A 26,890-nucleotide genomic window follows, 5' to 3' on the forward strand; every position below is an offset into this window, starting at 1 on the left:
CTCACCGTCACTTGCCTCTGAGCTCAATATTCACCTGGGTCTGCAATCTTCCCGGCTTGGGTCGGCCCTGCCTCAGGTCCGGTGGTGGTGGCGGAGAGCTCGGCCTTGGGGAAGCCAGAGATCAGAGCGTGGCTGCCGCAGGGACCCCGCACCCGGGCCTCCGATTGCCGCCAGATTACCTCAGAGCCCGGGCCCGCTCCGCCCGTGGTTGTTGCTCGTCTCCCAACTCCCTGAATCGGGCACTCTAGGCTGGGTCCAGTCGGGTGAGAGCAAAGGGAAGTGGAGAACAGCCCTTACGTTTCTGATTCGCTTCTAGACGCGTCCTATGCTCTCTTTCCAGAAAGAAAAGGCATCCCTGCCTTTCCCGTCCCGGGACAAGAACCTCACCTGGTCGTCTCTGCACCGATTTGCGGATTTCGACATGTTCGGTGAGCAAGGGGCTGGCATTCGGCTCCACTACGTCCCCACCTTCCCTTCTGGTGCAGGAGATACTAGTTAATCCTTATGTTTCCCTGCCTGTGGGCACCCGTTTGTTACATTATATCCAGGTGCATACAAGTGAACTAATTATTAAGTATATTTGTAACCGTCATCGAGGAATGCAGCTATCCATTGTAATCATTTGTGTGTAGATCTTTTTTGAATTTGACACATAAAGCATGATCGTCTGCCAGTTTTAGCTGTTTTTTACCTTGTACCCTGTATTTCTTTAGTGCACTTGCCAGGTCCTCCATCCAGTTCATGTTGAATAGCATATAATTTATATCGTTGCCTTGTTCCCGATCCCAGAGGGAATTATTTTACCATTTTACCATTAAATACGATGTTTATTATTATATGTGTTTGTAGATGATGTTTCCTAGTAAGACAGATTCTCTTCTAGTTCTGGTGGGTTAAATTGTTATTACCAATGAACATTTTTTTTTTTTTTGTATTTTTCTGAAGCTGGAAAGGGGGAGAGACAGTCAGACTCCCGCATGCCCTGGACCGGGATCCACCCGGCACGCCCCCTGGGCGACGCTCTGCCCACCAGGGGGCAATGCTCTGCCCCTCCGGGGTCGCTCTGTTACGACCAGAGCCACTCTAGCGCCTGGGGCAGAGGCCAAGGAGCCATCCCCAGCTCCCGGGCCATCTTTGCTCCAGTGGAGCCTTGGCTGTGGGAGGGGAAGAGAGAGACAGAGAGCAAGGAGAGGGGGAGGGGTGGAGAAGCAGATGGGCGCTTCTTCTGTGTGCCCTGGCCGGGAATCGAACCCGGACTTCTGGACGCCAGGCCGACGCTCTACCACTGAGCCAACGGGCCAGGGCCAATGAACATTATTATAGATCCGTCACTACTTTGTATCTAAGGGGATAAGTGATATCTTTTTCTGTTAACACAGTGAATTATATTAACTGATGATTCCATTTTTAACCACATTTTATTCTTAGGACAAAATGAACGAGGTTTGTGATTAATATCTTTATTATTGATTTCTGGACTGCACTAATTTATTTGCACTAATGTGTATGAATTTTTTTTAATTGTGCTTCTCTGGTTTTGGAAATACTTGGAAAAACAGTGTTTTCGCCCCTATGATGGAATGTTCCATTTTTTTAATTTGGTGAGCCAGCTGGTTAAACAATTTGTAACTTCTGTGCCCTTTGTGGGTATGTTTTAAAGTGCTGAATATTCTTTTCTTTAATGACTGGATATAATCAAGTGTTGTGTTTATTTTAGACATTGCTGGAAAGTTGTATTTCTCTCTCTCAAAATTAATTCATTACTTGTTCATTAGTTCATTCCCTTAACTTTTTTTGTTGTAGTCTTTCTGTAACATGTGTAATTATAATTAACTCATATCTCCTTTTGTCTGGGCTCCGTTCCTAAACAAAATTGCTACAGGTTTGTAGACTTCATTAGGTTTCAAAGGATACATTGCTGGCTTTTCTGATTTTCTTTATTATTTTTAAAGTATCATTAATTGTACCTTGTTTTCACTTTTCTTTTGAACCATTTATACTGTTCTTTCCCCAACTTCCTGTGGTGAGCCCATTTTTACTGATTTTGTTCTTCACTGGGATTTGATGATATTTGTAAGTCTATAAATATATGTATACAACCCCAGCTGTGGATTTCCAGTGCTATATGTAACAGTTATTTTAATTTTCTGCTTCTGTCCTGCCATTTGAGTAATTCTGACTCACTGAAGTAAAATGTGTGTGCTCCTTATCCCAATAATGTGCTTCACTATATATAGCATCTGCAACCACCTGAGAGTTTGTTAATTTACTGACTTCTTTCAAGAAATGATGAAGTTCATGTGTTTCAGGGTTCTTCTGTTTTGTTTAGTGCTGTGTCCCCTGTGACTGCATGTGGTAGGATCAGGGGAGATGTTACCTAAGTGAATATGAAATGAAGGAGCAGGAGGTAGGGGCCTTAAGGGAAGCTACCTTGTTTAAGAGATAGGTCTTAGTAAAGAGAAGGTATTCAAAGATAAAACATTTGAATGGAATACTCCATTTGTCTATTCTGCATAGTGTGCCCAACAAAGTTCTAGGACAGACCCTGGTAATGTTAGGGAATAAGGTCCTCACTAACTTTGAAATTATAAGTGTATGTTCAAAAATATACTCACTGGGCATTTAAGCTTTGAAGATAAATAGACCTGCATACACACCTGACAGAGTGGCTCTCTAAATGGGTAACATTGAGTGTGTAGTTAATGGACTGTAAGATTCCTGAATTATTAATTAGTAGTAATAATATGATTTGCAGAGCTTCTATAAAAAATAAGTAATTTCTTTGCAAAGTAATGGTCATCTCTTCACAGTCATTCTCACGTCATGGTTGCTAAAATGGAACATGTTATTAATATAGTAAAGAATATCACAGTTTTTATTGGCTTTAAAATACATACTTGATCTACTGCGTTGGATAGAACAGCTGTGTTTTTATTATTTGAAATTTGTGCACCAGTACTGTATATATTACTATCAGATGACCCACATTTCAACTTAAATATTCTTCTGTTGCTGCTTCTGTACAGGTAAACCTTTGCAGCAGAATTACACCATGGCAGTCTTCTCTGCCTCCTATGTGTGGAATTTAGGCAGTTTATGCACTTTTTCAAAAACCAGATTTCAGAGACCCTGCTGCACATGGGGGGAGCCCATTGATCGGGGCAGAGCAGTAATGTGTGTTAGTCTGCCAAGGGGTGCAGAAGTAATATTGGGAATGGAGCACCCAAAAGTGGTATATAAGTCAGTTCTATTTTGGGTTTGAGACAGTGTATATTCTTAATATATTCTAAAGGTTGAAGGTATTGCCTGATACTTTTTATGCTTTTCAATATCATGGGCAAACTGCCAGTTAAACTTTTAGACTGCATTGAACTTAACTTGCAAAATGGGACTCTTCAAAAAATAAGAAAAACACTCAACAAGAACCAGATAATAGTTTTCTAGTTCTAGATGAGGTAAGATTACTCCACCTTCTTACAGGATCAGTGTGTGTTTGCTTCACTGTCTTGGGCAAACCTTGAGTGTGAGGGTTTTGTATGTATGGGAGGGAGATGGAAGTGTTTGAGGGGAGTGGTCCCTTATAGTGTGCTGCAGCATCCAGGCTCATGATTGTGCGAATTGTGGGGAGACCCAGAGGATCATGACTCTTTTGCCTCAGCTATAACTTCTCAACATTCTGTCTTTCTTCATGAAGGGAACACGGCTGAGGAAAAAAACACTACTGAGTTCTTGAAAAACATGAAACAGGTCAGTAAGAGCTAATAATTTTCCGAGTATATTCTCATTTAACCATTTGTTGATCTGATTGTTTAGAGCAGGGACCAGCAACCTATTTCTGTGTTAGTCCACATTGGAAGTATGTCACTTAGATTTTCCATTTAATTGTGTACTCATTTATTGTTTGTCATATGCGTACAGACTTGGGGTCGAACTCATGATATCTGGCACTCCACATTGATTCTTTATCCACTGAGCCACTTGGCTAGGACTGGATTATATGTCTGTTTTTTTTTTATGTTGAGTTTTATAAGTTCTCTATAATTTTTGGATATTAATTCCTTATCAAATGTATTAGCGAAAATGTTCTCCCATACAGTGGGTTTGGCTTTTCATTGTATTGTGGTTTTTGCTGTGAAAAACATTTTAACTGATGTGATCCCATTTTTAAATTGTTTTCTTCCTTAAGAATATAGATCAGAAAATATACTGCTATAAGAAATACCCAAGATTTTAGTGCCTATGTTTTCTTCTGGAATAATAGCGTTTCAATTCTAATATTTAAGTGTTTATTCCATTGTAAGTTTATTCTTGTGCATTCCATATTGTGTTTTTATTCATTAAAACCTCATCCAGATTTGACCCAGTGTTTCATGATGCACTAATCACTACATTGAGAGAGAAGGAAGAGGTGAAATTGTTCGTGAAACAAGGAATTGTTGGTGTCAGGGTAGAAATTACAACTAAGTACTTAACATTGTTGATAGGTTCTGTATCTTTAAGAAAAACAGCAGATAATAAAACCAATTTCAATATAGACTAATTGATATAAATAAGACTAAAGTTCCTATAGCATCTCATTAACATTGTAACAAAAAGAAGACATTCGAGGACCTGTTGTGTTTCATGTATATAGTTTTCTCTGATTTTTTCTATATGCTCTAGACTGTTCTGGATCATGATAAGACTGGAATTGTTTACCACCACATTGTGGAGATAGAAATTGTGTTTCTTAGGAGTGTTGTGATGTCTGTGATACAGGACTTGATCAGTCAGGAGCATGTATGGGGGAAGGAGAAAGAGATCTGATGGCTGAGTCCCAGGGTTGATGTTAGGAGACTGTACAATTCTCAAATATCCTGTAAATGGATTCACTGTTCGCGGTATTGTCAGTATCATCCTCCCTCCTTAACTCGGGGTATTGGCACCGTTCTAAACAGAATGTATGAAATGTTTCAGGACCCAGTGGTCTTTGAGGATGTGGCTGTGGACTTCAGCCAGGAGGAGTGGGCTTTACTGGATCTCACTCAGCGGAGCCTCTACAGAGATGTGATGCTGGAGACCTTTCGAAACCTGACTTCACTAGGTAAGGAAGGCAACATTCCTAGGTTCAGTTGTCTAGAAAAAAAATCTAACAAATTGACCTTATTCCTTATTTTAGAATTTGGGCTGCAGATTTGAAATACATTGGTAAATATGATGGACACAGTCAGGAACCCCAAGAAACGTATAGTTTAGTGGCTTGACCATGAAAATAAACATCTGTGTGTTGAGCTGCCTTATTGTGATTGAAAGCCTCAAGGCTTATTGAGCATTGAAAGTGTGGGCATAGACTTCGGGGGTCACTGTGGGACACAGGGAGGATTATGGTTTGGGACCTGTTAAGAATTTTGCTAACATCAGTACGCTTTAGCCAAATACCACCAGGAAGAAACCTAAAATTTAAACAAGTTGAGTATTTTACTCAGTCCAGTGAGAAAAACACATGACACAGGGAGCTATAGGGTGTCTCAGTCAGATAGTGTTGGTACATATTACAGGATTTGAACTTTTGTTGAGTGATTGGAGGATGGATCTGTGGATCAAGCTGTATTAGTTTCTGAGGCCTTTTGTAACAAAGTACTGCAAACTGGGTGACCAAATACAAAAGAAACTTTGAAGTGTGAAACCAAGGTGGTAGCAGGGCCATGCTCCTGAAGCTCTATGGAAAAAATTCTACCTGTTTCTTCCTAGGTCTGGTGGTGGTCAGCAGTCTTGGTATTCTTGACTTGCCGATGCATTTCTCTAAATCTGCCTCCATCTTCACACAGACTTCTCTCTGTCTCTAAGTCTCTCCCTCTTTGTAGGACAGTAGTCATTGGATTTAGAGCCCACCCTAATCCAGTGTAACATCATCTTAACTTGATTACATCAGCAATGACCCTATTTCCAAATAAAGCAACATTCTGAGATTCTAGGTAGACAAAAAACTTTTAACAAATATGTTTGTTTATTTTTAGAGCTGTTTTAGGTTCACAGCAAAACTGAATGGAAGATACAGAGATTTACCATATACCCCTTACCGCCCCATGCACAGCCTCCTCACTGTCAGCATGCACCACCAGAGTCCTGCATTTGTCACAGTTGATGAGCCTACACTGACACATGATCATCACCTAGAGTCCATAGCTTCCATTAGGCTTCACTCTTGGTGTTGTACCTTTGTTGTTTGAACAAATATGCAATGATGTACACCCACTGCTGTAATATCATGCAGATAGTTTCACTGTCCTAAAAGTCCTCTTTGACGATTCTTTCCTCCTTTTCTTCTATCCCCTGGCAACTATTACTCTTTTTACTGTGTCCATAGTTTGTTTGTTTTTTTTGAGAAAGTCATGTAGTTGGAGTCATACAGTTTGTAGTCCTTTCACATTGGCTTCATTCACTTAGCGACATACATTTAAAGTACTTTCATGTCTTTTTATTGCTTGATAGCTTACTTCTTTATAGCATTGTAAAATGATCTCAGAGTAACCTTGTGTAAGATTGCTATTCTGTGAGATTACTCATGTTCAGCAGGAGTATAAAATGTCCTAGCTGTAAGTATTAAACCAGTCTAATAATACTGAGAATTAGATATGAATGTCAGATCAGTTTTTAATTTTTACTTATTGACTTTAGCGAGAGTGTAATAGGGAGAGAGAGAAAGAGGCAGGAACATTGATCTACTTCTATATGTGCCCTGACCAGGGATCAAACTTGCCACCTCTGAACTTTGGGACTACAGTCTAACCAACTGAGCTATCCGGCCAAGATTCAGATCAGTTTTAGACATCAGAGGCTTTATTGTAACTCCTCTCCCTTAAACATATTTTGGTTAAACATTTGGTTGCAATTAAATTTAGACTTATGGCCTGACTAGGTGGTGGCGCAGTGGATAGAGCGTCGAACTAGGATGCCAAGGACCCAGGTTCGAGACCTTGAGGTCGCCTGTTTGAGCACAGGCTCATCTGGTTTGAGAAAGCTCACTACCTTGGACCTAAGATTGCTGACTCGATCAAGGGGTTACTTGGTCTGCTGAAGAACCATGGTCAAGGCACATGTGAGAGAGCCATCAATGAACAACTAAGGTGTCACAACGAAAAACTGATGATTGATGCTTCTCATCTCTCTTCTTTCATGTCTATCCCTATCTATCCATCTCTCCAACTGTCTCTCTCTGTCTGTTTAAAAAAAATTTTTTTTTTAAATTTACACTTATGCTCTTTTCTGTATCAGAAGACCAAAGTATCAGCCTTGTCTCCTGGAAATGTTTGTAGTTCCTGATTGTTTTCCTACACGTGACAAGCCTTTCTATTTATTAGGGTACGCACTGCATACACCCTGGCTGATCTTCCAGTGGAAGCAAGAGGAGGACCTGGAGATGACAAAGAGAGGGCCTGTCCAGGGGGAGCACCAGGAAGGCAAGAGTTCTTGGGAGAAACTGTCTAGGTTGGGGGATATTCATTTGGAAAAATCAAGTGAAAGCCTAACACAGCTGTTTTGTCTGAGATATGGTTTTCCATATATATCAGTGATTACTGTTTGACTTTTTATTAATAGTCTTCCTTATTTTTGAAAAGACTTTCCTTGTTTCCTTTTTGTAAGTTGTTTTTGGTCATGTACATTGTACGCTGTTCCTGTTTGTTTTGTTCTCCCAATAATACCCTATTTGTATTACTATTCATCAAAATCTTCATGGAATTATTTCTCATTCAGTTTCTTTTTTTTAAAATTTTTATTAATTTTATGGGGTGACATCAATAAATCAGGGTATATATGTTCAAAGAAAACATGTCCAGGTTATCTTGTCATTCAGTTACATTGCATACCCATCACCCAAAGTCAGATTGTCCTCCATCACCTTCTATCTAGTTTTCTTTGTGCTCCTCCCCCTTCTCCTGTTCCACTCCCTCCCTCATTCCCCCCCTCCTAACCACCACACTCTTGTCCATGTCTCAGCCTCGTTTTTATGTCCCACCTGTATATGGAATCATGCAGTTTTTAGTTTTTTCTGATTTACTTATTTTACTCTGTATAATGTTATCAAGATCCAACCATTTTGTTGTAAATGATCCGACGTCATCATTTCTTATGGCTGAGTAGTATTCCATTGTGTATATGTGCCACATCTTCTTTATCCAGTCATCTATTGAAGGGCTTTTTGGTTGTTTTCATGTCTTGGCCACTGTAAACAGTACTGCAATGAACATGGGGCTACATGTATCTTTACGTATCAATGTTTCTGAGTTTTGAGGGTATAAACCCAGTGGAGGGATTGCTGGGTCATAAGGTAGTTCTATTTTCAGTTTTTTGAGGAACCACCATACTTTCCTTCATAACGGTTGTACTACTTTACATTCCCACCAACAGTTGATGAGAGTTCCTTTTTCTCCACAGCCTCTCCAACATTTGCTATTCCCTGTCTTGTTGATAATAGCTAATCTAACAGGTGTGAGGTGGTATCTCATTGCAGTTTTGATTTGCATTTCTCTAATAACTACTGAAGATAAGCATCTTTTCATTTATCTGTTGGCCATTTGTATTTCTTCACATCTGGGAGATGTGTTTGTTCATGTCCTTTTCCCATTTTTTTTTTTATTCATTTTTTTTATTATTTATTTATTTATTCATTTTAGAGAGGAGAGAGAGAGAGACAGAGAGAGACAGAGAGGAGAGAGAGATAGGGGGGAGGAGCTGGAAGCATCAACTCCCATATGTGCCTTGACCAGGCAAGCCCAGGGTTTCGAACCGGCGACCTCAGCATTTCCAGGTCGACGCTTTATCCACTGCGCCACCACAGGTCAGGCCTCCCATTTTTTTTATTGGATTGTTTGTTTGTTGTTGAATTTTATGAGTTCTTTGTATATTTTTGGATATTAGACCCTTATCTGAGCTCTTGTTTGAAAATATAATTTCCCATTTAGTTGGCTGTCTGTTTTGTTGTCAGTTTCTCTTGCTGAGCTAAAACTTCTTATTCTTAGTCTGACGTAGTCCCATTCATTTATCCTTGCCTTCACTTCTCTTGCCTTTGGAGTCAAATTCATTAAATACTCTTTAAAACCAAGGTCCATGAGTTTAGTACCTATGTCTTCTTCTATGTACTTTATTGTTTCAGGTCTTATATTTGGGTCTTTGATTCATTTTGAATTAATTTTAGTACAAGGGGACATACTGTAGTCGAGTTTCAATCTTTTGCATGTGGCTTTCCAGTTTTCCCAGCACCATTTGTTGAAGAGGCTTTCTTTTCTCCAGTGTGTGTTGTTGGCCCTTTTATCAAAAATTATTTGACCATATATATGTGATTTTATTTCTGGACTTTCTATTCTGTTCCATTGGTCTGACTGTCTATTTTTCTGCCAATACCATGCTGTTTTGATTGTTGTAGCTCTATAATATAGTTTGAAGTCAGGTATTGTAATGCCCCCAGCTTCATTCTTTTTCCTTAGGATTGCTTTGGCTCTTCAGGGTTTTTTTATAGTTCCATATAAATCTGATGATTTTTTGTTCCATTTCGTTAAAATATGTCATAGGAATTTTGATGGGAATTGCATTAAATTTATAAATTGCTTTGGGTAATATGTCCATTTTGATTATATTTATTCTTCCTATCCAAGAACAAGGAATATTTTTCCATCTCGTATCTTTTTCGATTTCCCTTAACAATGCTTTGTAGGTTTTGTAATATAGGTCCTTTACATTCTTTGTTATGTTTATTCCTAGGTATTTTGTTGTTGTTGTTGCAATTGTGAATGGGATTATTTTTTTGAGTTCGTTTTCTAATATTTCATTGTTGGCATATAGAAAGGCTATGGACTTTTGTATATTAATTTTGTATCCTGCGACCTTACTGTATCGACTTATTGTTTCTAGTAATCTTTTTATGGAGTCTTTGGGGTTTTCAATCTATACGATCATATCATCTGCAAAAAGTGATACCTTTACTTCTTATTTTCCAATATGGATGCCTTTTATTTTCTAATCTTGTCTGATTGCTCTGGCTAGAACTTCTAGCACCATGATAAGAGTGGAGAGAGGGGACAACCCTGTCTTGTTCCTGATTTAAGGGGGAAAGTCTTCAGTTTTATGCCATTTAATATGATGCTAGCTCATGGTTAATCATATATGGCCTTTATTATGTTGAGATATTTTCCTTCTATACCCATTTTGTTGAGTGTCTTAAACATAAAGTTGTGTTGGATTTTATCGAATGCCTTTTCTGCATCTATTCATAAGATCATGTGGTTTTTGTTCTTTGTTTTGTTAATATGGTGTATTGCATTAACCGTTTTATGTACGTTGAACCATCCTTGAGATTCTGGAATGAATCCCACATGATCATGATGTATTATTTTTTTTAATATGTTGTTATATCCAATTTGCTAGTATTTTGTTTAGTATTTTAGCATCCGTATTTATTAGAGATATTGGTCTGTAGTTTTCTTTTTTTGTGCCGTCCTTGCCAGGTTTCAGTATGAAGGTTATGTTGGCCTCATAAAATGTGTTTGGAAGTATTGCTTCTTCTTCAATTTTTTGAACACTTTGAGTAGAATAGGAACTAAGTCTTTGAATGTTTGATAGAATTCACTAGTATAACTGTCTGGGGCTGGACTTTTATTTTGGGGGAGGGTTTTAATAGTTTTTTCTATTTCTTCCCTGCTAATTGGTTTGTTTAGGCTTTCTGCTTCTTCTTAACTCAGTCTAGGAAGGTTGTATTGTTCTAGGAATTTATCTTTTTCTTCTAGGTTGTTGAATTTAGTGGAATATAGTTTTTCATAGTATCCTACAATAATTCTTTGTATATCTATGATCTGTGGTTATTTCTCCTCTTTCATTTTGGATTTTGTTTATATGAGTCCTTTCTCTTTTTTCCTTGGTGAGTCTTGCCAAGGGTTTGTCAATTTTGTTGATCTTTTCAAAGAACCAGCTCCTTGTTTTATTAATTTTTTCTATAGTTTATCTGTTCTCTATTTCATTTATTTCTGCTCTGATTTTTATTATCTCCTTTCTTCGACTGGTTTTGGGTTGTGTTAATTCTTTTTCTAGTTCCTTAAAGTGTGAAGTTAGGTGATTTACTTCGGCTCTCTCTGGTTTGTTCTCATATAGGCCTGAAGTGATATGAACTTTCCTCTTATTACTGCTTTTGCTGCATCCCAGAGATTTTGATATGTCCTATTGTCATTTTCATTTCCCTGTGTATATCTTTTGATCTCTGTGCGTATTTATTCTTTGATCCATTCATTTTTTAAAAGTATGTTGTTTAGTTTTCACATTTTTTGGTGTTTTTTTTCTCTTTTTTACAGTTGAATTCTAGTTTCAAGTATTTATGATCAGAAAATATGCTTGGTACAATTTCAATTTTTCTGAATTTGCTGATGTTATTTTTGTGGTCCAACATATGGTCACTTCTTGAGAATGTTCCATGTACACTAGAGAAAAATGTATTCTCTGTCACTTTGGAATGAAATGTCCTGTAGATGTCTATCATATCCAGGTGCTCTAGTGTTTTGTTTAAGGCCAATATATCTTTATTGATTTTCTGTTTGGATGAACTATCAGCAGTGTATTGAGGTCTCCAAGTATGATTGTATTTTTGCCAGTTTTTGTTTTTAGGTCAATAAGTAGCTGTCTTATATATTTTGGTGCTCCTCGGTTTGGTGCATATATATTAAGAATTGTTATGTCTTCTTGATTCAGTGTCCCCTTAAATCATTATGAAATGACCATTTTTGTCTCTGAGCACTTTTGCTGTCCTGTAGTCAGCATTATAAGGTATGAGTATTGCTACACCTGATTTTTTTTGGATGTTATTTGCTTGGAGTTTTGTTTTCCAGCCTTTCACTTTGAATTTGTATTTATCCTTGTTGCTTAGATATGTTTCCTGTAGGCAGCATACAGTTGGATTTTCTTTTTTAATTCATTGTGCTACTGTCTTTTTATTGGTGAGTTTAATCCATTTACATTTAGTGTAATTATTGACACTTGTGGGTTACCTATTGCCATTTTATAAATTGCTTTTTGTTAGTTTTGCATCTTGTTTGATTCTTCTCTTTTGTTTTTCTATCATTTGTTTTTGTTTGTTTGTATTCCATACTTCTTTCCTCTGTCGCTATCTTTTTTAAGTCATGTGCTTCTGTGGTGGTTTTTTCAAGGGTGGTTACCATTAAGTAATGAAAAGGGTACCTACCATGTTCATTGTAGTACACTATCTTATGAGTGCTTCTGCACTCCATCGTCCTATGCTACTGTTAATCTCTGTCCTTCCCCCCCCCCCCTTTTCGGTTTTTGTCACAGTTTAAATTTGGTTTTATTGTGTTCTTGGTGGAGCATTTTCTTGTGGTTTTGTTTTGTTTTGTTCTTTGTATCTACTTGGAAAACCCCCTTTAGTAATTCCTGGAGTGGGGGTTTTCTGATGATAAATTCCCTCATCTTTTCTGTATCTGTGAATGTTTTTATTTCTCCTTCGTATTTGAAGGATAGCTTTGATGGGTATAGTATTCATGGCTGAAAGTTCCTCTCTTTCAGGACTTTAAATATTGGGTTCCACTCTCTTTTAGCTTGTAGAGTTTCTGCTGAGAAATCCAATGATAATCTAATAGGCCTTCATTTATATGTTGTATTCTTCTTTCCCTGGCTGCCTTGAGAATTTTTTCTTTGTCGTTGGTTTGTGCCAATTTCATTATGATGTGCCTTGGAGTAGGTTTGTTCGGATTAATAAAACTCAGTGTTCTGTTTGCTTCTTGAATTTGAGGCTTTAGTTTTTTCCACAGGCTTGGGAAGTTCTCATCTATTGTTTGTTTGAATATGTTCTCCATTCCATTTTCTCTCTCTTCTATCTCTGATATACCTATTATTCTTATGTTAGTCTTTTTGATGGAGTCAGACAATTCCTGTAGGGCTTTCTTGTTTCTTGTTTTTTTTAATTTTTGAGTCTCTTTCCTCTTCTCTCTGTTGTGCCTTAAATTGATTGTCTTCTGTTTCACTGATCCTACCTTCTATCTTTCCTGTTCTATTAGCTAAGCTTGTTACCTCTTTTTTCAGTTCATGAATTGAGTTTTTCATCTCTTTTTGATTTGTTGTTATAGTTTCCATTTCCTTGGTAATATATTTTTTGTGTTCGTTGAATTGTTTTCTCAGCTCCCTAAACTGCTTTTCTGTGTTTTCTTGTATATCTCTGAGTATTTTTAGGATTTCTATTTTAAACTCTCTGTCATTTAGCTCCAAAGTTTCCAATATATTAAATTTTATCTCCATGAATTTTTCCTCATCCTTCTGTGCTATCTCTCTGTCTTTTGTATCCATGATATTCTATTTCCTTTTCCTTAATGGCATCTGAGGGTGGTTTTGTTGATAGTACTAATGAGAATTAATAAAGAATAAAAAGTAAAAAAAAAAAATTTATTATTTTTCTTTTTTTTCTCCTTTCCTCTTCCCTCCTCCTTGAGAAAAAGTTGTGATGAACTGTGAGTTATATTGTACTAAATGGAACAAAAACTACTTATAACAGAGGGCCTGTTTTGGGGAGAAGTGATAAAGGGGTAAAAAGGAGGTAAGGACCCACAAAATGCAAAAAAGGAAAAAATTTGGGTCAGGAATAAAATGATTTGCTTCTAAGTGATGGTTGACTAAGAGATATAATGAGAGGGTAAGAGGGAAACAGGAAAAAGGAAAAAAAATTTAAAAATTCCTGTTGTATTTAGTGGAGCAAAAACTAGATAGAATGGAGAGCCAGGGTTGGGAGAAATGCTAGTGAGTTAACAAGTGAGGTATAAAGCACCCAAAGTGCCACTAAGAAAAAATTTGAGTTTCAAATAAAATAATTTGTTCATGATGATTGAATTAGAGGAAAAGTAAAGGAGAAAAGAAGAAACTAATATAGAGGGAGAAAAAAAAGAAAGAGGAAAAAACAAAAAGAAAAGAACAAAAGGAGAGAGAGAGAGAGTTAAGAGTTTTGAAGTGCAACACTGCTAGAGAGAAAGGAAGAAGAAAGGAAAGATAATGGGAGATGTAACACTTATGGGTAATGTAGTTCAAGGAGAGGAGAGAGTAAGACTGGCAGAGAATTAAATGACCAAATTGGAAGAGGAAGAAAATAATCAAGACAAGAAGAAAAGAGAAACAAATGAACAAATATAATAAAATGGGATAGGTTATAAAGTCTGTGGATTATTCTTAATTTTGAGAGGTTATCTTCTTGCTTTTTCTTTCCTCTCCTTCTTCCTGGTCAGTGACTCTGTACCCCAGGTTCTGCCCCTGTGGCACGCTTAGGTAGAGAATTGCAGTAGATAAGTATCTATGGCAATATCATATATTAGGCTTCAGTCTCGTTGTTAGTCAAGGCTCGTTAGCATTTGCAGGCTCCGACAATAAGAGAGTCCATTTTCCCGGAGCCTCTCTCTTAGTCTCTCCTTCCTGAATTAGCAGCCTGATGATCCAGCTATGGGGTTGCTGCTTTCTCTGCCTGGAGAGTAATAGGCTCAAAGAGCTGGCAAATCCCCACTCTATCCCCACTCAGCTCAGGGTTCTGGGTAAGACTCTGACAGTCAGAGCCACCAGCATAATCAGGCAGGGCTGGGAGCCAATTGCTCTCAAGGTGCCTTTCTATGTGCCTCCAGGAGTGTCCAGTATGCCTCAGCACTCTGTGGGACCACTCTCCCAAGGCTTTTTGCACTTTGTAACCTGTTTTGGCTGGGTAGAAGATGCCCTAGTCGCTGTTTACATAACAGGAGGTCTTACAAGCTGCCAAATCCCTCTTTTTAATGTATAGCCCTGAGTATGAAAGCTCTGCCAATCAGAAGTTGCCCCCACCCCTATGTGCATAGCAAGAGGCACTAAAAAATATAACACCTCTTATCTTAGATCACTGAACTAAGAGTGATCTTGTCAGAGCTGCATAGGTCAGTTGGGAGGTGAGCAGACTGTGGGTTAAGCTAATTTCAGTGATTGGATCCACAGATCTGCTCCCGAGTCAGACTGGAAGCTGCTTGCCGCCCCTCCTCCCAATGCTTTCATATTTTTCTTTTTCTCCCCAGGTCTGTTAGCTTGAATAGCTGGGTGAGGTGCCCTGCCTGCTTGGAGAAGTTTGGGCGTAGGAAAGTTCGCTTTCACGCACTTCCCACACGCCACTGTTCAGGGTGCAGGGACCACACCGAGACTGGTCAGAGCCCACCTAAAGGCCTCTGACTCTGCCCCTCTGTCCAGTAACCCGGGTGCCCACTCCCGGGGCACTAGGATGAACCTCTTGCACACTAGCCATGCTCGCCGACCAGGATATCGAGGCTAATGGCAGCTGCCATTTGCCTGTCTTTGTCAGGGTCTGGCACAGGCGTTAGCTCGCGTTGTCTGAGTCACTGCAGGCACACTCTTTCCTTGGCTTGGACATCTGTGCTGCCACCTGGCTCCCTCCACACCTTTAGCCCTCTATCTCAGTTCCAAGCAAAAGCAGCCCTTGCTTAGGTTAGTGAGGAAGGCAGAGTGTTCCTTTCTCCATCTTATTTCTTTTGGGGTTGATTATATATTTAGTCAATTTTTTGCTTGATCATACCTTCATGTTCAGTGTGTGGGACTTCTAGATGCTCCAAGGATAGATTTTTCTGTTTCTGGTTGAAGAACTTGTTGAAATCTTGGGGAGATTTATTGGTGTTGCTCCTCACGGTGCCATTTCTCTGATGTCCTCTCATGCAGTTTCTTATCATTTGACCCTGTGCTTGAAAGCAGTCTTGAAATAGCCACACTGCCCAAAGCCCTTTGTTCAAAGGTGCCTTTTCATTTCGTTTCAGATTCTGACACTCAACTTAAGACTAATGAATCAGTCATTTCACAAGATATTTATGAAGAAAAAGTAACCAAGAAGCAGGAAATAGTAAGATTCAAGAAGAATGATGCACAGTCATCTATTTTATACAAAAAGTGGGAATACCATGGGATTGACTGTAAGAACAAAAACCATGAGAGACATTTGAGGTGAGTTCCATTCATATAAAAGAATATAGTGCTGCATAATAGTGTCTTAAAATGTCACAAAATATAAAGAACATGTATATAAAACTTGTCAAAAGTTGTAATTTTATAAAGAATTTTCACAAGATTTTCTTGTACAAATGAGACTGCGATTTTCAATGTTTGATATAATTCCATTATAAGCAGTTATGAGAAAATTCCCGTAAGTCAAAAACTCAGTGACACATAATGCAATTAACAATTCAAATGCTATAGAGATGTTCACTGAAATTTATGTACTTTTACAGATCAATGTCATCTGATTGAATTAACTTCAACAAAAAACAAAGAAGGTCCTGGCCCATTAGCTCAGTGGTAGAGCATCAGCCAGGCATACGGATCTCCCTGCTTCTCCTCCACTCCCTCTTTCCCTTCTCTCTCTCTCTCTCTCTCTCTCTCTCTCTCTGCCTCTTGCATCCTGCAGCCATGGCTCAATGGCTTCTAGCACATCAGCCCCAGTCCCTGAAGTTGTCTCAGCAAAATCATGCATCAGGCTCTAAAAATAGTCCGGTTGCTATTGTAACCACAATGAACTACTCAGGGACCAGATGACATGCTCTGAGGGGCAAAGGGGAGACAGCAGTCCCAGTCAGCAAACCAAAGGACTGAGGCCCCAGGCTTACTTACATATTTATTAGAAAGTACAAATAACTCAAGGAAGCAGGCAGCAGAAGTTTTCAGGGGATGAAATAATGGACAAGGTATGTGCTGACTTCTAATCTCTGTTCTGAGAGCTTAATCATTTTCCATTACTGAATTTTATCCTGCTGCTTCACTTTTTTCAGCACATACTGTTTCTAGTACATGGTCAGAAAGGTCCCTGGACTCTCGTCCACTCAGAGGTTATACGCTCTGGCAGCTCGCTGTCTCTAATTGTAATTTTAACTGTGTATTTTCATAGCATATTGGTACGTATCACCCTTTTTTGTTTTAGTAAAGATTAATATAGAGAAAGATGATTGGGTGGTTGCAGTGGAAGGTGAAGAGCAAGCATAGAGAGAAACAGGTTTTTAGGGGTCACAGTTGTGTCTGTATTTTGCAAAAGTTCTTTAGCATGTCTCGTTACATGTTTCAAAGTGTCCCTGGTGATATCAGGCATGCCCTGAGTACTTGGTAGCATGTTAGGTGTCCTCTATTCGGGTTCATTTACAGACATGGTTTTACTACTAGCTTCTGAATCTCTGGAATCGGGTTGCTTTATAGGGGCGGATGCTAATTCATGATGAGGCTTCACATTTCTCACTGGTATCCAAAGAGGACCTGTTGATGACAAAATTACAACATATTCTTACCCTAAGGTTAGCAGACTAAGTAGATTCTGCCACTTAGGGCTAGCTAATATTTCCCAGTACAACATGAGAGGCTTAGGTTGTTGCTTGGCTTGGTATAAAATGCCTTTCAGCTGCAGTAAGTTTAGATGAAAAAATGTTTTAAAAATTGAGAGTAAAAAGAGCCTTATACAATTGTTTTTGTGGGGTGAGTCTCTCCTCCTGACTCCCTGATTTTTGTTTCTGTAGTTGGGGCTTAAGAAGGCCATTGGATCTTTCTGTAATACCTGTAAGTTTGAGTGAATTGCTCAAGCTCTTGAAGCCCCTAAGAATGTTCTAATGTTTCTTTTTAATTTTTTTTTCAGGACAGTACTTCTTTTAAAATCCTTTCTTCCTCTTCTCACCTTTGTCTATTTTTTTAGTTCCTTCTCTTTTTGGTTCTTTATTTTCCACAAACCTTCTACAACCCACACAAACCTTCTGCAACTTACACAAACCTTCTGCAACTTTCATAAACTTTCTTATCCGGAAATAACTAGCTTCAGAACTTACTTACTTTCTATCTTTTCCTTCCAAAAATATCTCTATACCTTATACCTTTTATCATTAGAATCATATAATTTCTAATTAATCAGAATTCTCAATTTCTAAAAACCTTAATTTCAATGAGGACTAAGTTATTAGTAATTTTAGATTGATACTTTTATATTTTAAGACCCTTAGAACTGGTAATTTTACTGGCAAACAAACATTTTTAAAGGCTATCAAAGAGATAACAGGAACCTAGGCAAAATAAGCACTAGTAGTGATATCAAATGTATTTTTAGACCACCTGGTTAAAGAAATTTGGAATACTTTTATATTTTACAATATTCTTAATCATTTTTCTATTGTTCTCAGGATTACAGTAGTTCCCAGGTCTCTAGAAGAAGGCTTTAAGATATTTAAATGACCTGGTTTCTCTTCTTCCCATAATTACCCACAGTCATTTTCTTAATAGCCAAATTAAGATTATTCTAGTTAGAGTATTAACCCCAGTTTTAACTTGGCCTGGTAATTTGCATAAACGGAACAAGAATAGTAATTAATGAAATTGGTTAATTAAAATCTGCTTTGCTGGTACTTTTAAAGGAATTTTTAGATTGAGTTTTAATTAGTCTCAGGGCATACTCAAAAGCTAGGCTACATATGGTTGTTGTTATTAGGCTCTGCTTGTAATCTTTCTAAAAATCTTTTTCTTTTCCACAGTTGTAACAGGTTGGTGGCCTTGGTCACAGACTTTCTCCCTTTCCCAACCCCGAGATCTCTCCTGAAAGCATTGTCCTAAGGACTCTTACTAGGATCTTCCCAGGGTGGGGATCGTTGTTTAAGTTGGGGTGAGGGGAATTTGAGACTTTAAAGAGATTCTGGATTTAAAGGAGCCCTGGGCCCAAACCTAACATTCCAGCTTTTTGTTGTTTAAGGAAAAAGGTTGAAAGTCTCTTCTGTAGCTCCTTCCTGCTGGTTAGGGTCAATAAAATAGCTAAGGGTGTGGCTGGTCTGGGGTTTGGGCTAGTCAGTAGTCTGTAAACTCATTAGTCAACAGAGCCAAATATCAACAATACAATGATTGAAATTTCTTTTGAGAGCGCAATATTTTAAACTTAAACTATCTATATAGGTAGGTACATTTCTTATCGAGGTATTGCCCATACATGGTATTTTGTGGAAGAGCCACACTCAAGAGGCCAAAGAGCCTCATGTGGCTCGTCATCTATAGTTTGCCGACCAGGGGGCTAGGTGGTGAGAACAGTTTTTACAAGCCCTTTCCAATTCTAAGGGGTCATTTATATTCCATCGATGTTGCTTCAACCATCCCTTTGGAAAAGTCTTTTTCAATCTTCTAAGTCTGAACTTCTGTCCTTCAGATACGAAGGGCTTTGTTGTCAGGTTGTGAGCAAGAAGGCAGTTCAATTCTGATCCGACACTGCATTTTGAAAGAGTCCCTGTAGCAGTAACTTGAGACTCCACTGCCCAAAAGAAAGGGAATTCCCCATGATGAAGGAGAGATGAAGGGAAAGAGAAATCCCCTGGTCTGATCCCTAAAAGTGACCTCACCACATGCATTCAATGGCTATTCCCCTGCTGCTTGTGTTCCTTAACAAATAGGATGAGCAGACGTCTTTTTTTTTTTTTTTTTTTGCTAGTCTTTGGGAGGCTGTTTCTTCTGATTCCTCATATGAGGAATCAGTTGTGATGAGAATGAACTGCTCAGAGTAGCAAACCTATCATTTGGTTCCCATTCGTCACAGAGGGCCCCACATGTCATAGAGACAAAAACTACTGAGACCAGATGAAATGCTCCAAGGGGCTGAGGGGAGGCAACAGCCCAGTCAACAGACTAAAGAGCTAAAGCCCCATCCCCAGCCTTACTCAGATATTTATTAGCCAGTACAAATAACTCAAGGAAGCAGACAGCAAAAGTTTTCAGGGGGTGATGTAAAGGACAAGGAACATGCTGACTTCTACTGTCTGTTCTGAGAGCCTAAACATTGTCTGTTACTGAATCTTATCCTGCTGTTTTGCTGTCTCCAGCATGAACTGTTTTCAGTACGGGTCAGAGAGGCACCTAGACTCTCATCCACTAAGGGCTTTCACCTTAGATCACCTTGCTGTCTCTAATTATCATTCTAACTGCATATATTCCTACAGAATTTGAGTATGGCCCCAAATGGGCAGAGCATTGGCCCCAGATGGCATTCATTGGGTTAGTCCTTGTCAGGGTACATGCAAGAGTCTGTGTATCTCCCCTCCTTTCACCTGTAAAAGAATTTATAAAAAAAACAACAAAAAACTTGGTGATAAATACTGGCTATTGTAGAGCCCTCTGTGAGAACTTTCAGTTTATAAACCCTTAGGGCAGTGATTCTGAAACTTTTTGAAGTCGGGGTGCATTTAAAATCCTACAAATAATTGTAGGTTCGCTATATACAAATTTCTGAGAAATATGTTATAATTAAGTCAAATATTTAAAAAAATATATAAATACAGCATGCATTTATGGAAATTAAAATAAATATGAAAAAATTAAATTATTCTGATATTGAAAACATCTTTATGTTAAATTCTTTGTTATGCTTTTTAGAATTCATATAAAAGTGGTTAAATAATAAAAAAAAACAAAAATGTTATCTTTTTATATATATACAGATACATTCTTAGTAAGATTTAGTAAATTCAGCAAGTCCCAGCATAAATGTGTTAAGTTCTTTCATTCTTGTGTTTATGAGCAACATAAGCCTGATGTGTCCTAGTGTCTTCTTCAATGTTTGGGCATATATTGAAAGGCAAAGTCTCATTTCCTTGTCAATATACTGAAGAATTCCTCTCTTTTACTCTTAATTGTGTTGAGTGCAGAAAACCCCCACCATACATATCATCTTAACTTTACACCAAACAAAGGATAGTAGAAACTTGCCTTCAGTCTTTCTGGATAACATGGGCAGTAGTGTAAACAATCCAGCACCACAGCTTAACAGCCTTTTGCAACTTATTCAGGCAAGTGAGGTGGGGCATTGGGCAGACTATCAGCTTACAGCCAATTCCCCACACTTCTGTTCCCCAAAAATCTAAACTCCAAAAACCCTGTTGTTTTTTTGGTCCCCAACAGGCACATATTTCTCTGGAATACCATAGGGTGCACCGGAAAATCTTCTATGGCACACCAGTGTGCCCTGACACACACTTTGAGAACCACTGCCTTAGAGTGAAAAACATGCACAGTTACTGAAAATATTAAAAATATATTTATTACTAATATTGTGCTTTTTATTTTTAAAAGAAATCATGTGGTGGAGAACATTTATGAATGTAAACAAGAAAATCAGTGTGAAAAAACCTTTGACCAAATTTCAAATCTTAATGTACTCAAGAGAACTGCTGAGGTACAGTCCTATGAATGCCATGAATGTAAAAAGGTCTTCACAGATCATGTTTCCCTGAAGACCCACGTCAGTTCGCACACGGGAAACAAACCCTACCAGTGCAGGGAGTGTGGGAAGGCTTTCTATTTTCTCGCCTGTTTCAGGAAGCACATGAAAACCCCCATGGAAGACAAACCCTACGAATGTCAGCAGTGTACCAGAGCCTTCGGCTGTTCTTCATTCTTCAGGGCGCATATGAAGCTTCACTCTGGACAGACAAACTGTGAATGTGAGCAATGTGGCAAAACCTTCAGCTGTTCTTCATCCCTCACAGAGCACAAGAGAATTCACAGTGGAGATAAGCCTTTTGAATGCAAGGAATGTGGGAAGGCCTTTAGTTGCTCCTCCTCACTATCCAAACATAAAAGAATTCACAGTGGAGATAAGCCTTACGAATGCAAGGAATGTGGGAAGGCCTTTAGTTCTTCCTCTCACCTCATAATACATTTAAGAATCCATACTGGCGAGAAGCCTTATGAATGTAAGGAGTGTGGGAAGGCCTTCAGTGAGTCCTCAAAACTCACTGTACATGTCAGAACACATACCGGAGAGAAACCCTATAAATGTAAAGAGTGTGGGAAGGCCTACAATTGTCCCTCCTCCTTAAGTATCCATATGAGAAAGCACACAGGAGAGAAACCTTATGAATGTCTGGAATGTGGGAAAGCCTTCTCTTTCCTCAGTTCCCTTAATACCCATGTGAAAAATCAAAGTAGAGAGAAGCCCTATGAATGTAAGGAGTGTGGAACAGCCTTCAGTTGTCCTTCATCCTTCAGAGCACATGTGAGACATCATACTGTCAAGACAAAATATGAATGTAAGGAATGTGGGAAGGCCTTCAGTCGTCCCTCATCTCTCACTGAACACTTGAGAACACACAGTGGAGAGAAGCCTTATAAATGCAAGGAATGTGGGAAAGCCTTTATTAGTTCCTCCCACCTTGCAGTGCATGGGCGGACTCACACTGGGGAGAAGCCTCATGAATGTAAGAAATGCGGGAAAGCCTTTATTTATCCTTCAGCTCTGAGGATTCACATGAGAACACACACGGGGGAGAAACCTTATGAATGTAAGGAGTGTGGGAAAGCCTTTCGTCACTCTTCATACCTGACTGTACATGCCAGAATGCACACTGGAGAAAAGCCTTTTGACTGTCTGGAGTGTGGGAAAGCCTTCAGTTGTCCCACATCCTTTCGAAGACATGTAAGAAGCCACACTGGAGAGAAACCCTATGAATGTAAGGAATGTGGGAAAGCCTTTGTTTGTCTTGCCTATTTTCGAAGGCATGTGAAAATTCACTCTAGAGAAAACATACAAATGTAAGAACTATGGGGACATCTGCAATGCTTTTCCAATCTTAGGCAACATATGAGATCTCCCACAGTGAGAAATCCTATGACTGTAACTAAGTAGATAATTGTCCCTCATCTTTTAGATGACTCCTGAGAACTCATAACTAAGAGAAAACCTTTGTATGTAAACTATGTGGTAATGCCTTCCAAAATATTACTTATTATGTCATAATTTCTAAGAAATAAGTGTATAGGAAAATTTGCACTAAAAGCAAAGATCAGTGCTTCACTTTTAAAGTAGAATGTTGGTTCACTTGTTTCTGGTTTGTATTTTTTTTATGTATTTCCTGGTTAGTGTAGTCTAAAATAGAGAGTTTGTATGTGAATTGAAAGGCAGACTATAGAATTCCTTATTTGAGTTTAGTAAGGCCATGATACTGGGAGACAGATTGATAGGTTCCTGGTGGACTAGTTTCCAGCTCATTTTCTTGATCATTGGCCTCACCATTCAATACTGGCTCAAGAACATTAAGTCCTTGATGTTAGTTACCTTGGAAGCAGTGGTTCCATAAACTTCCCTATAAGTTTCTTCATTATGGCCATACACACCCTCTTAGACTTTGACAAGTTTTAGCATTGTCATCCTGCAGATGTTACACTTTCCCTGAGAGATCAACTGATTATATAGATTTGGCCCCAGTTTGGAGCTGACTGTTGTCATCTCCACAGTCCAGTCGCATGATATCATTACTCAATTGGAAAGATACATCTGTGTAAGTTCACTGTGGTTTCAAAACAAAAAGAGCTGTGGACAGTGAGTAAAATTGCATATAAGTAAGATAAGCATCAGATAGGGTGTCATCCCATTTTAGTGGAGGAAGATTTATATTTGACATCTTCAAACAGAAGATTTTACCATTTTTTTTTTTTTTTACCTAAGATGATGCTTTATTGGTTTGTGCTTCAGGTATGTTTAGCCACACTTTTTCCTTCTATTATATTTTCCCTCATCTCAAAAAGTACATTCCTGTGTTGCATACACCACATAAATCAGCAACGGATGATGGTTGTCCCAGAAGATTATAACGAGCTGAGAAATTCCTATTGCCTGTGAATTCTAATATGTTTGCACAGGGACAAAATTGTCTAATGATGCCCTCAGAATGTATCCCAGTCGTTACATGGAGCCACACTGTATACCTATAGAACTTCCCGTCATTGTTTTCTATTGTTTTATTAAGGAATATGTACACTACTGTACAGAAGTGTGCTAATTCTAAGTATACAGCTTGATGAAATTGCACATAATGTTTACACCCTGATAACTGACCACTTCCATCACTCCAGAAAGTTATTCATCTACCTTCTTAGTAATTGCTCTATAGAGGAAAGCACGGTTTTTACTTTAATTATAATTTATTAGCTTTGCTTCTTCCTGATTTACTTTTATTTTAATTTTTATGCGTTGATTGTAGAGAGAAAGAAAAGGAGAGGGAAAGAGAGAAATTGACCTGTTTCACTTATTTATGCATTTCTTGGTTGAGTCTTGTGTGCCCTGTCTGGGGATCAAATTCACAATGTTGGTGTATCAGGATAATGCTCTAAGCAACTGAGCTACCCGGCCAGAGCTTTGATCTTTGCATGAATGTTAAAATATAACGTACAGTTATGTGTTTGGCCTGTTTTCTCTACTTAATGTCTGTTTCTTTTTCCATTGTCCTTTTGGCAGACACACACTTATTTTTCTTGGTAAATGCTCTGTATGTGGGAATATGGTTAGTGGGTCAGGGTAGGCTTCAGGTGTAGTTTTGGTAGGTATTTCACTATTTTAGAAAAACTGACTGTACCTACAATTCTAGATCAATAGATGAACATTTCAATTGGTCTAGATACCTGGCCAGCACACACTCATTTTAGCCATTCAGCATAAGATGTAATATTTTGGTTTTGATTTTAATTTGCATTTACTTGATCTATAATTATGATATAGTTAAAAAAATGTTTTAAAATTTATTTACTGATTTCAGAGAGGAAGGAAGAAGAGAGAGAGGAAAAGAGAGAAGCATAGACTTACTGTCCCAATTATTTATGCATTCATTGGTTGATTCTTGCATGTGCTCTGCCTGGAAATGATTAATCCCACAATAGCGGCATGTCATTATGAAACTCTAACCAACCAAGCACCCGACCAGGGTTGAATGTATTTTTATGTGCTTGTTGGCTATTTGGGTATCTTTCATGAGGGTACCTGTTGAAAAATTTTACCAATTTTTATTTCTAATTTGGAAAATTTCTGTTACTTGTCCATTTTATGTATGTGCATCTCTGTAGTTACATAGGCCATATATGATATATATGTAATGTGTATTTTACACATATGTATATTGTGGAAAACTTTTCTCAGTCTCTGGTTTGTCACTGTTTTCATATTTTTTAGTTATAACAGGAATTTATTGGTTGGATTACTGGAAAGTCCTTGGATATAACTGGCTTCATGCATGGTTGGATCTTCAGGCTAAACCAATTTTGTCTGGCTATACACTTTTTTTTTTTTTTTTTTTTACAGAGATAGAGTCAGAGAGATGGATAGATAGGGACAGACAGGAACAGAGAGAAATGAGAAGCATCAATCATCAGTTTTTCATTGCGACACCTTAGTTGTTCATTGATTGCTTTCTCATATGTGCCGTGACCGTGAGCCTTCAGCAGACCAAGTAACCCCTTGCTCCAGCCAGGGACCTTGGGTCCAAGCTGGTGAGCTTTGCTCAAACCAGATGAGCCTGCACTCAAGCTGGAGATCTTGGGGTCTCAAACCTGGGTCCTCCGCATCCCAGTCCGACGCTCTACCCACTATGCCACTGCCTGGCCAGGCTGGATATACTGTCTTAATGTCTTGGTGGTGCATCTTATTGCATTAGTTTTTGGCAGGCTATCTCTCTTTATGGCCCCAGGAAATGCACACTGCTTTCTTTCTGGATTAGATTTTTAGGGAGAATAGAGTGATGGTCTTTTGGGACAATTCCAATATGATTGTTGCCACTGAATCTGATTGGCTCCCTTGCCCACTGTTATTCACAGGAATGTGAGACTCTGACTTGCTTTAGGAGTGGGCACTCATACTCATCCACACACCAGAGTAGAGTCTATATGTGCTTCTCTGTTCATTTCATTCTGTATTAATTATAATATCTTCTTATCGATTTTAAAAATAAAGCTGAGACTATGCTTGGAATTACATTGATTTGATAAAATAACCTGAATGAAATTGACATTTTTATAATGCTGGGTCTTACAGGTGATGAACATAATATAATTGTCCATCTTTCTGGGTCATCTTTAACAGTGGATTGTAGTTTTAATTGTAGAGGTATTGAGTACCTTCATTTATGTATATACTGTGTTTTACTTTGTAAACATTTTTATTTACTTTAAAAATATTTTTTATTGAATTTATTGGAGTGACATTGGTTAATAAAATTACATAGGTTTTATATGTACAATTCTGTAATATATCATTTGTATATTGTATTCTGTGTTCACCACCCAAGTAATTTTTTTTTTATTTAGTATATAGAATTTCAATTTCTTTTTATACATTGATCTTTTCTCCATTAACCTTTATAAATTAAATTACTTATTTAGATATTTATGGCTTATTTTGGATTTTTTGTGTATACAGTCTTAATATCAATAAAAGAAATTCTAAACTTTATCTTTTATTTTCTTGCCTCATTACTTTACAGTGATGAAAAGGTAAAAACACCATTGCCTTGTTTCTGATCTTAGGAGATAGTGTCCTATAATACTCCTTTTAGTATATATATATTAATAGCTATAAAGTTTTTATAGTTAATGGCATCTGTTAGATAAGCACTAGATATGTTTTCAATCATACACAATTATATGGGCTACCAATGTTGTGAAAGGAGCGTTAATCCTTTGAGTATGAATGCTCATGTACGTCCTTGTGCCTTCTGACCATCCAGAGTATGATTATTTTAATGTGTAAGACAACATTTAAAAAAGGCAAATGTATGTTCTTATTTTTAAAATTGGTTATCAAACAAACACGATTTTGTTAGTAAAACTGTAACTGGAACTTATTTTACTTTTTGAAAAATAATTCACTACTGGGGGTCAGCAAGCATGAAAAAAATCTCACTACTCAAAGGTTAAAAAGGAAGAAAAAACTCAGTTGGCAAAGTATGAGAGATCCAAGATCATGGTATCTTTGAGTGACAACATATGGCACATTGTTACTTTATAAATAATAGTTTGGTTTGACTAAAATAGCTGTGGTTTATTTAGTGATTACAGGGGTTCCTTGGGTTATGATACAGTTTCATTCATACAA

At 38.1% G+C, this 26,890-nt stretch overlaps 1 protein-coding gene across 1 annotated transcript; it reads left to right on the top strand.

The window, feature by feature from the left end:
* LOC136333445 (zinc finger protein 699-like) lies at positions 1–26,140 on the top strand. The gene is made up of 6 exons (XM_066272604.1): positions 1–428; positions 3,695–3,747; positions 4,957–5,083; positions 7,341–7,445; positions 15,795–15,978; positions 21,103–26,140. Exons 1-6 carry the CDS (start codon positions 326–328, stop codon positions 22,565–22,567), a joined length of 2,037 nt encoding a protein of 678 aa, XP_066128701.1. The 5' UTR covers positions 1–325; the 3' UTR covers positions 22,568–26,140.
* Positions 26,141–26,890: the final 750 nt, after the last annotated feature.

This window comes from Saccopteryx bilineata, chromosome 1 (assembly GCF_036850765.1).
Source record: "Saccopteryx bilineata isolate mSacBil1 chromosome 1, mSacBil1_pri_phased_curated, whole genome shotgun sequence".
NCBI classification, from domain to species: Eukaryota; Metazoa; Chordata; class Mammalia; order Chiroptera; family Emballonuridae; genus Saccopteryx; species Saccopteryx bilineata.

Bases quoted from the DNA above. Each gene is read 5' to 3' on its own strand.
- LOC136333445 (XM_066272604.1), top strand. From the start codon at position 326: ATGCTCTCTTTCCAGAAAGAAAAGGCATCCCTGCCTTTCCCGTCCCGG. The intron at 7,446-15,794 runs GTTCTTGGGAGA...ATTTCGTTTCAG, and splicing joins GGAGCACCAGGAAGGCAAGA to ATTCTGACACTCAACTTAAG. The intron at 15,979-21,102 runs GTGAGTTCCATT...TATTTTTAAAAG, and splicing joins AACCATGAGAGACATTTGAG to AAATCATGTGGTGGAGAACA.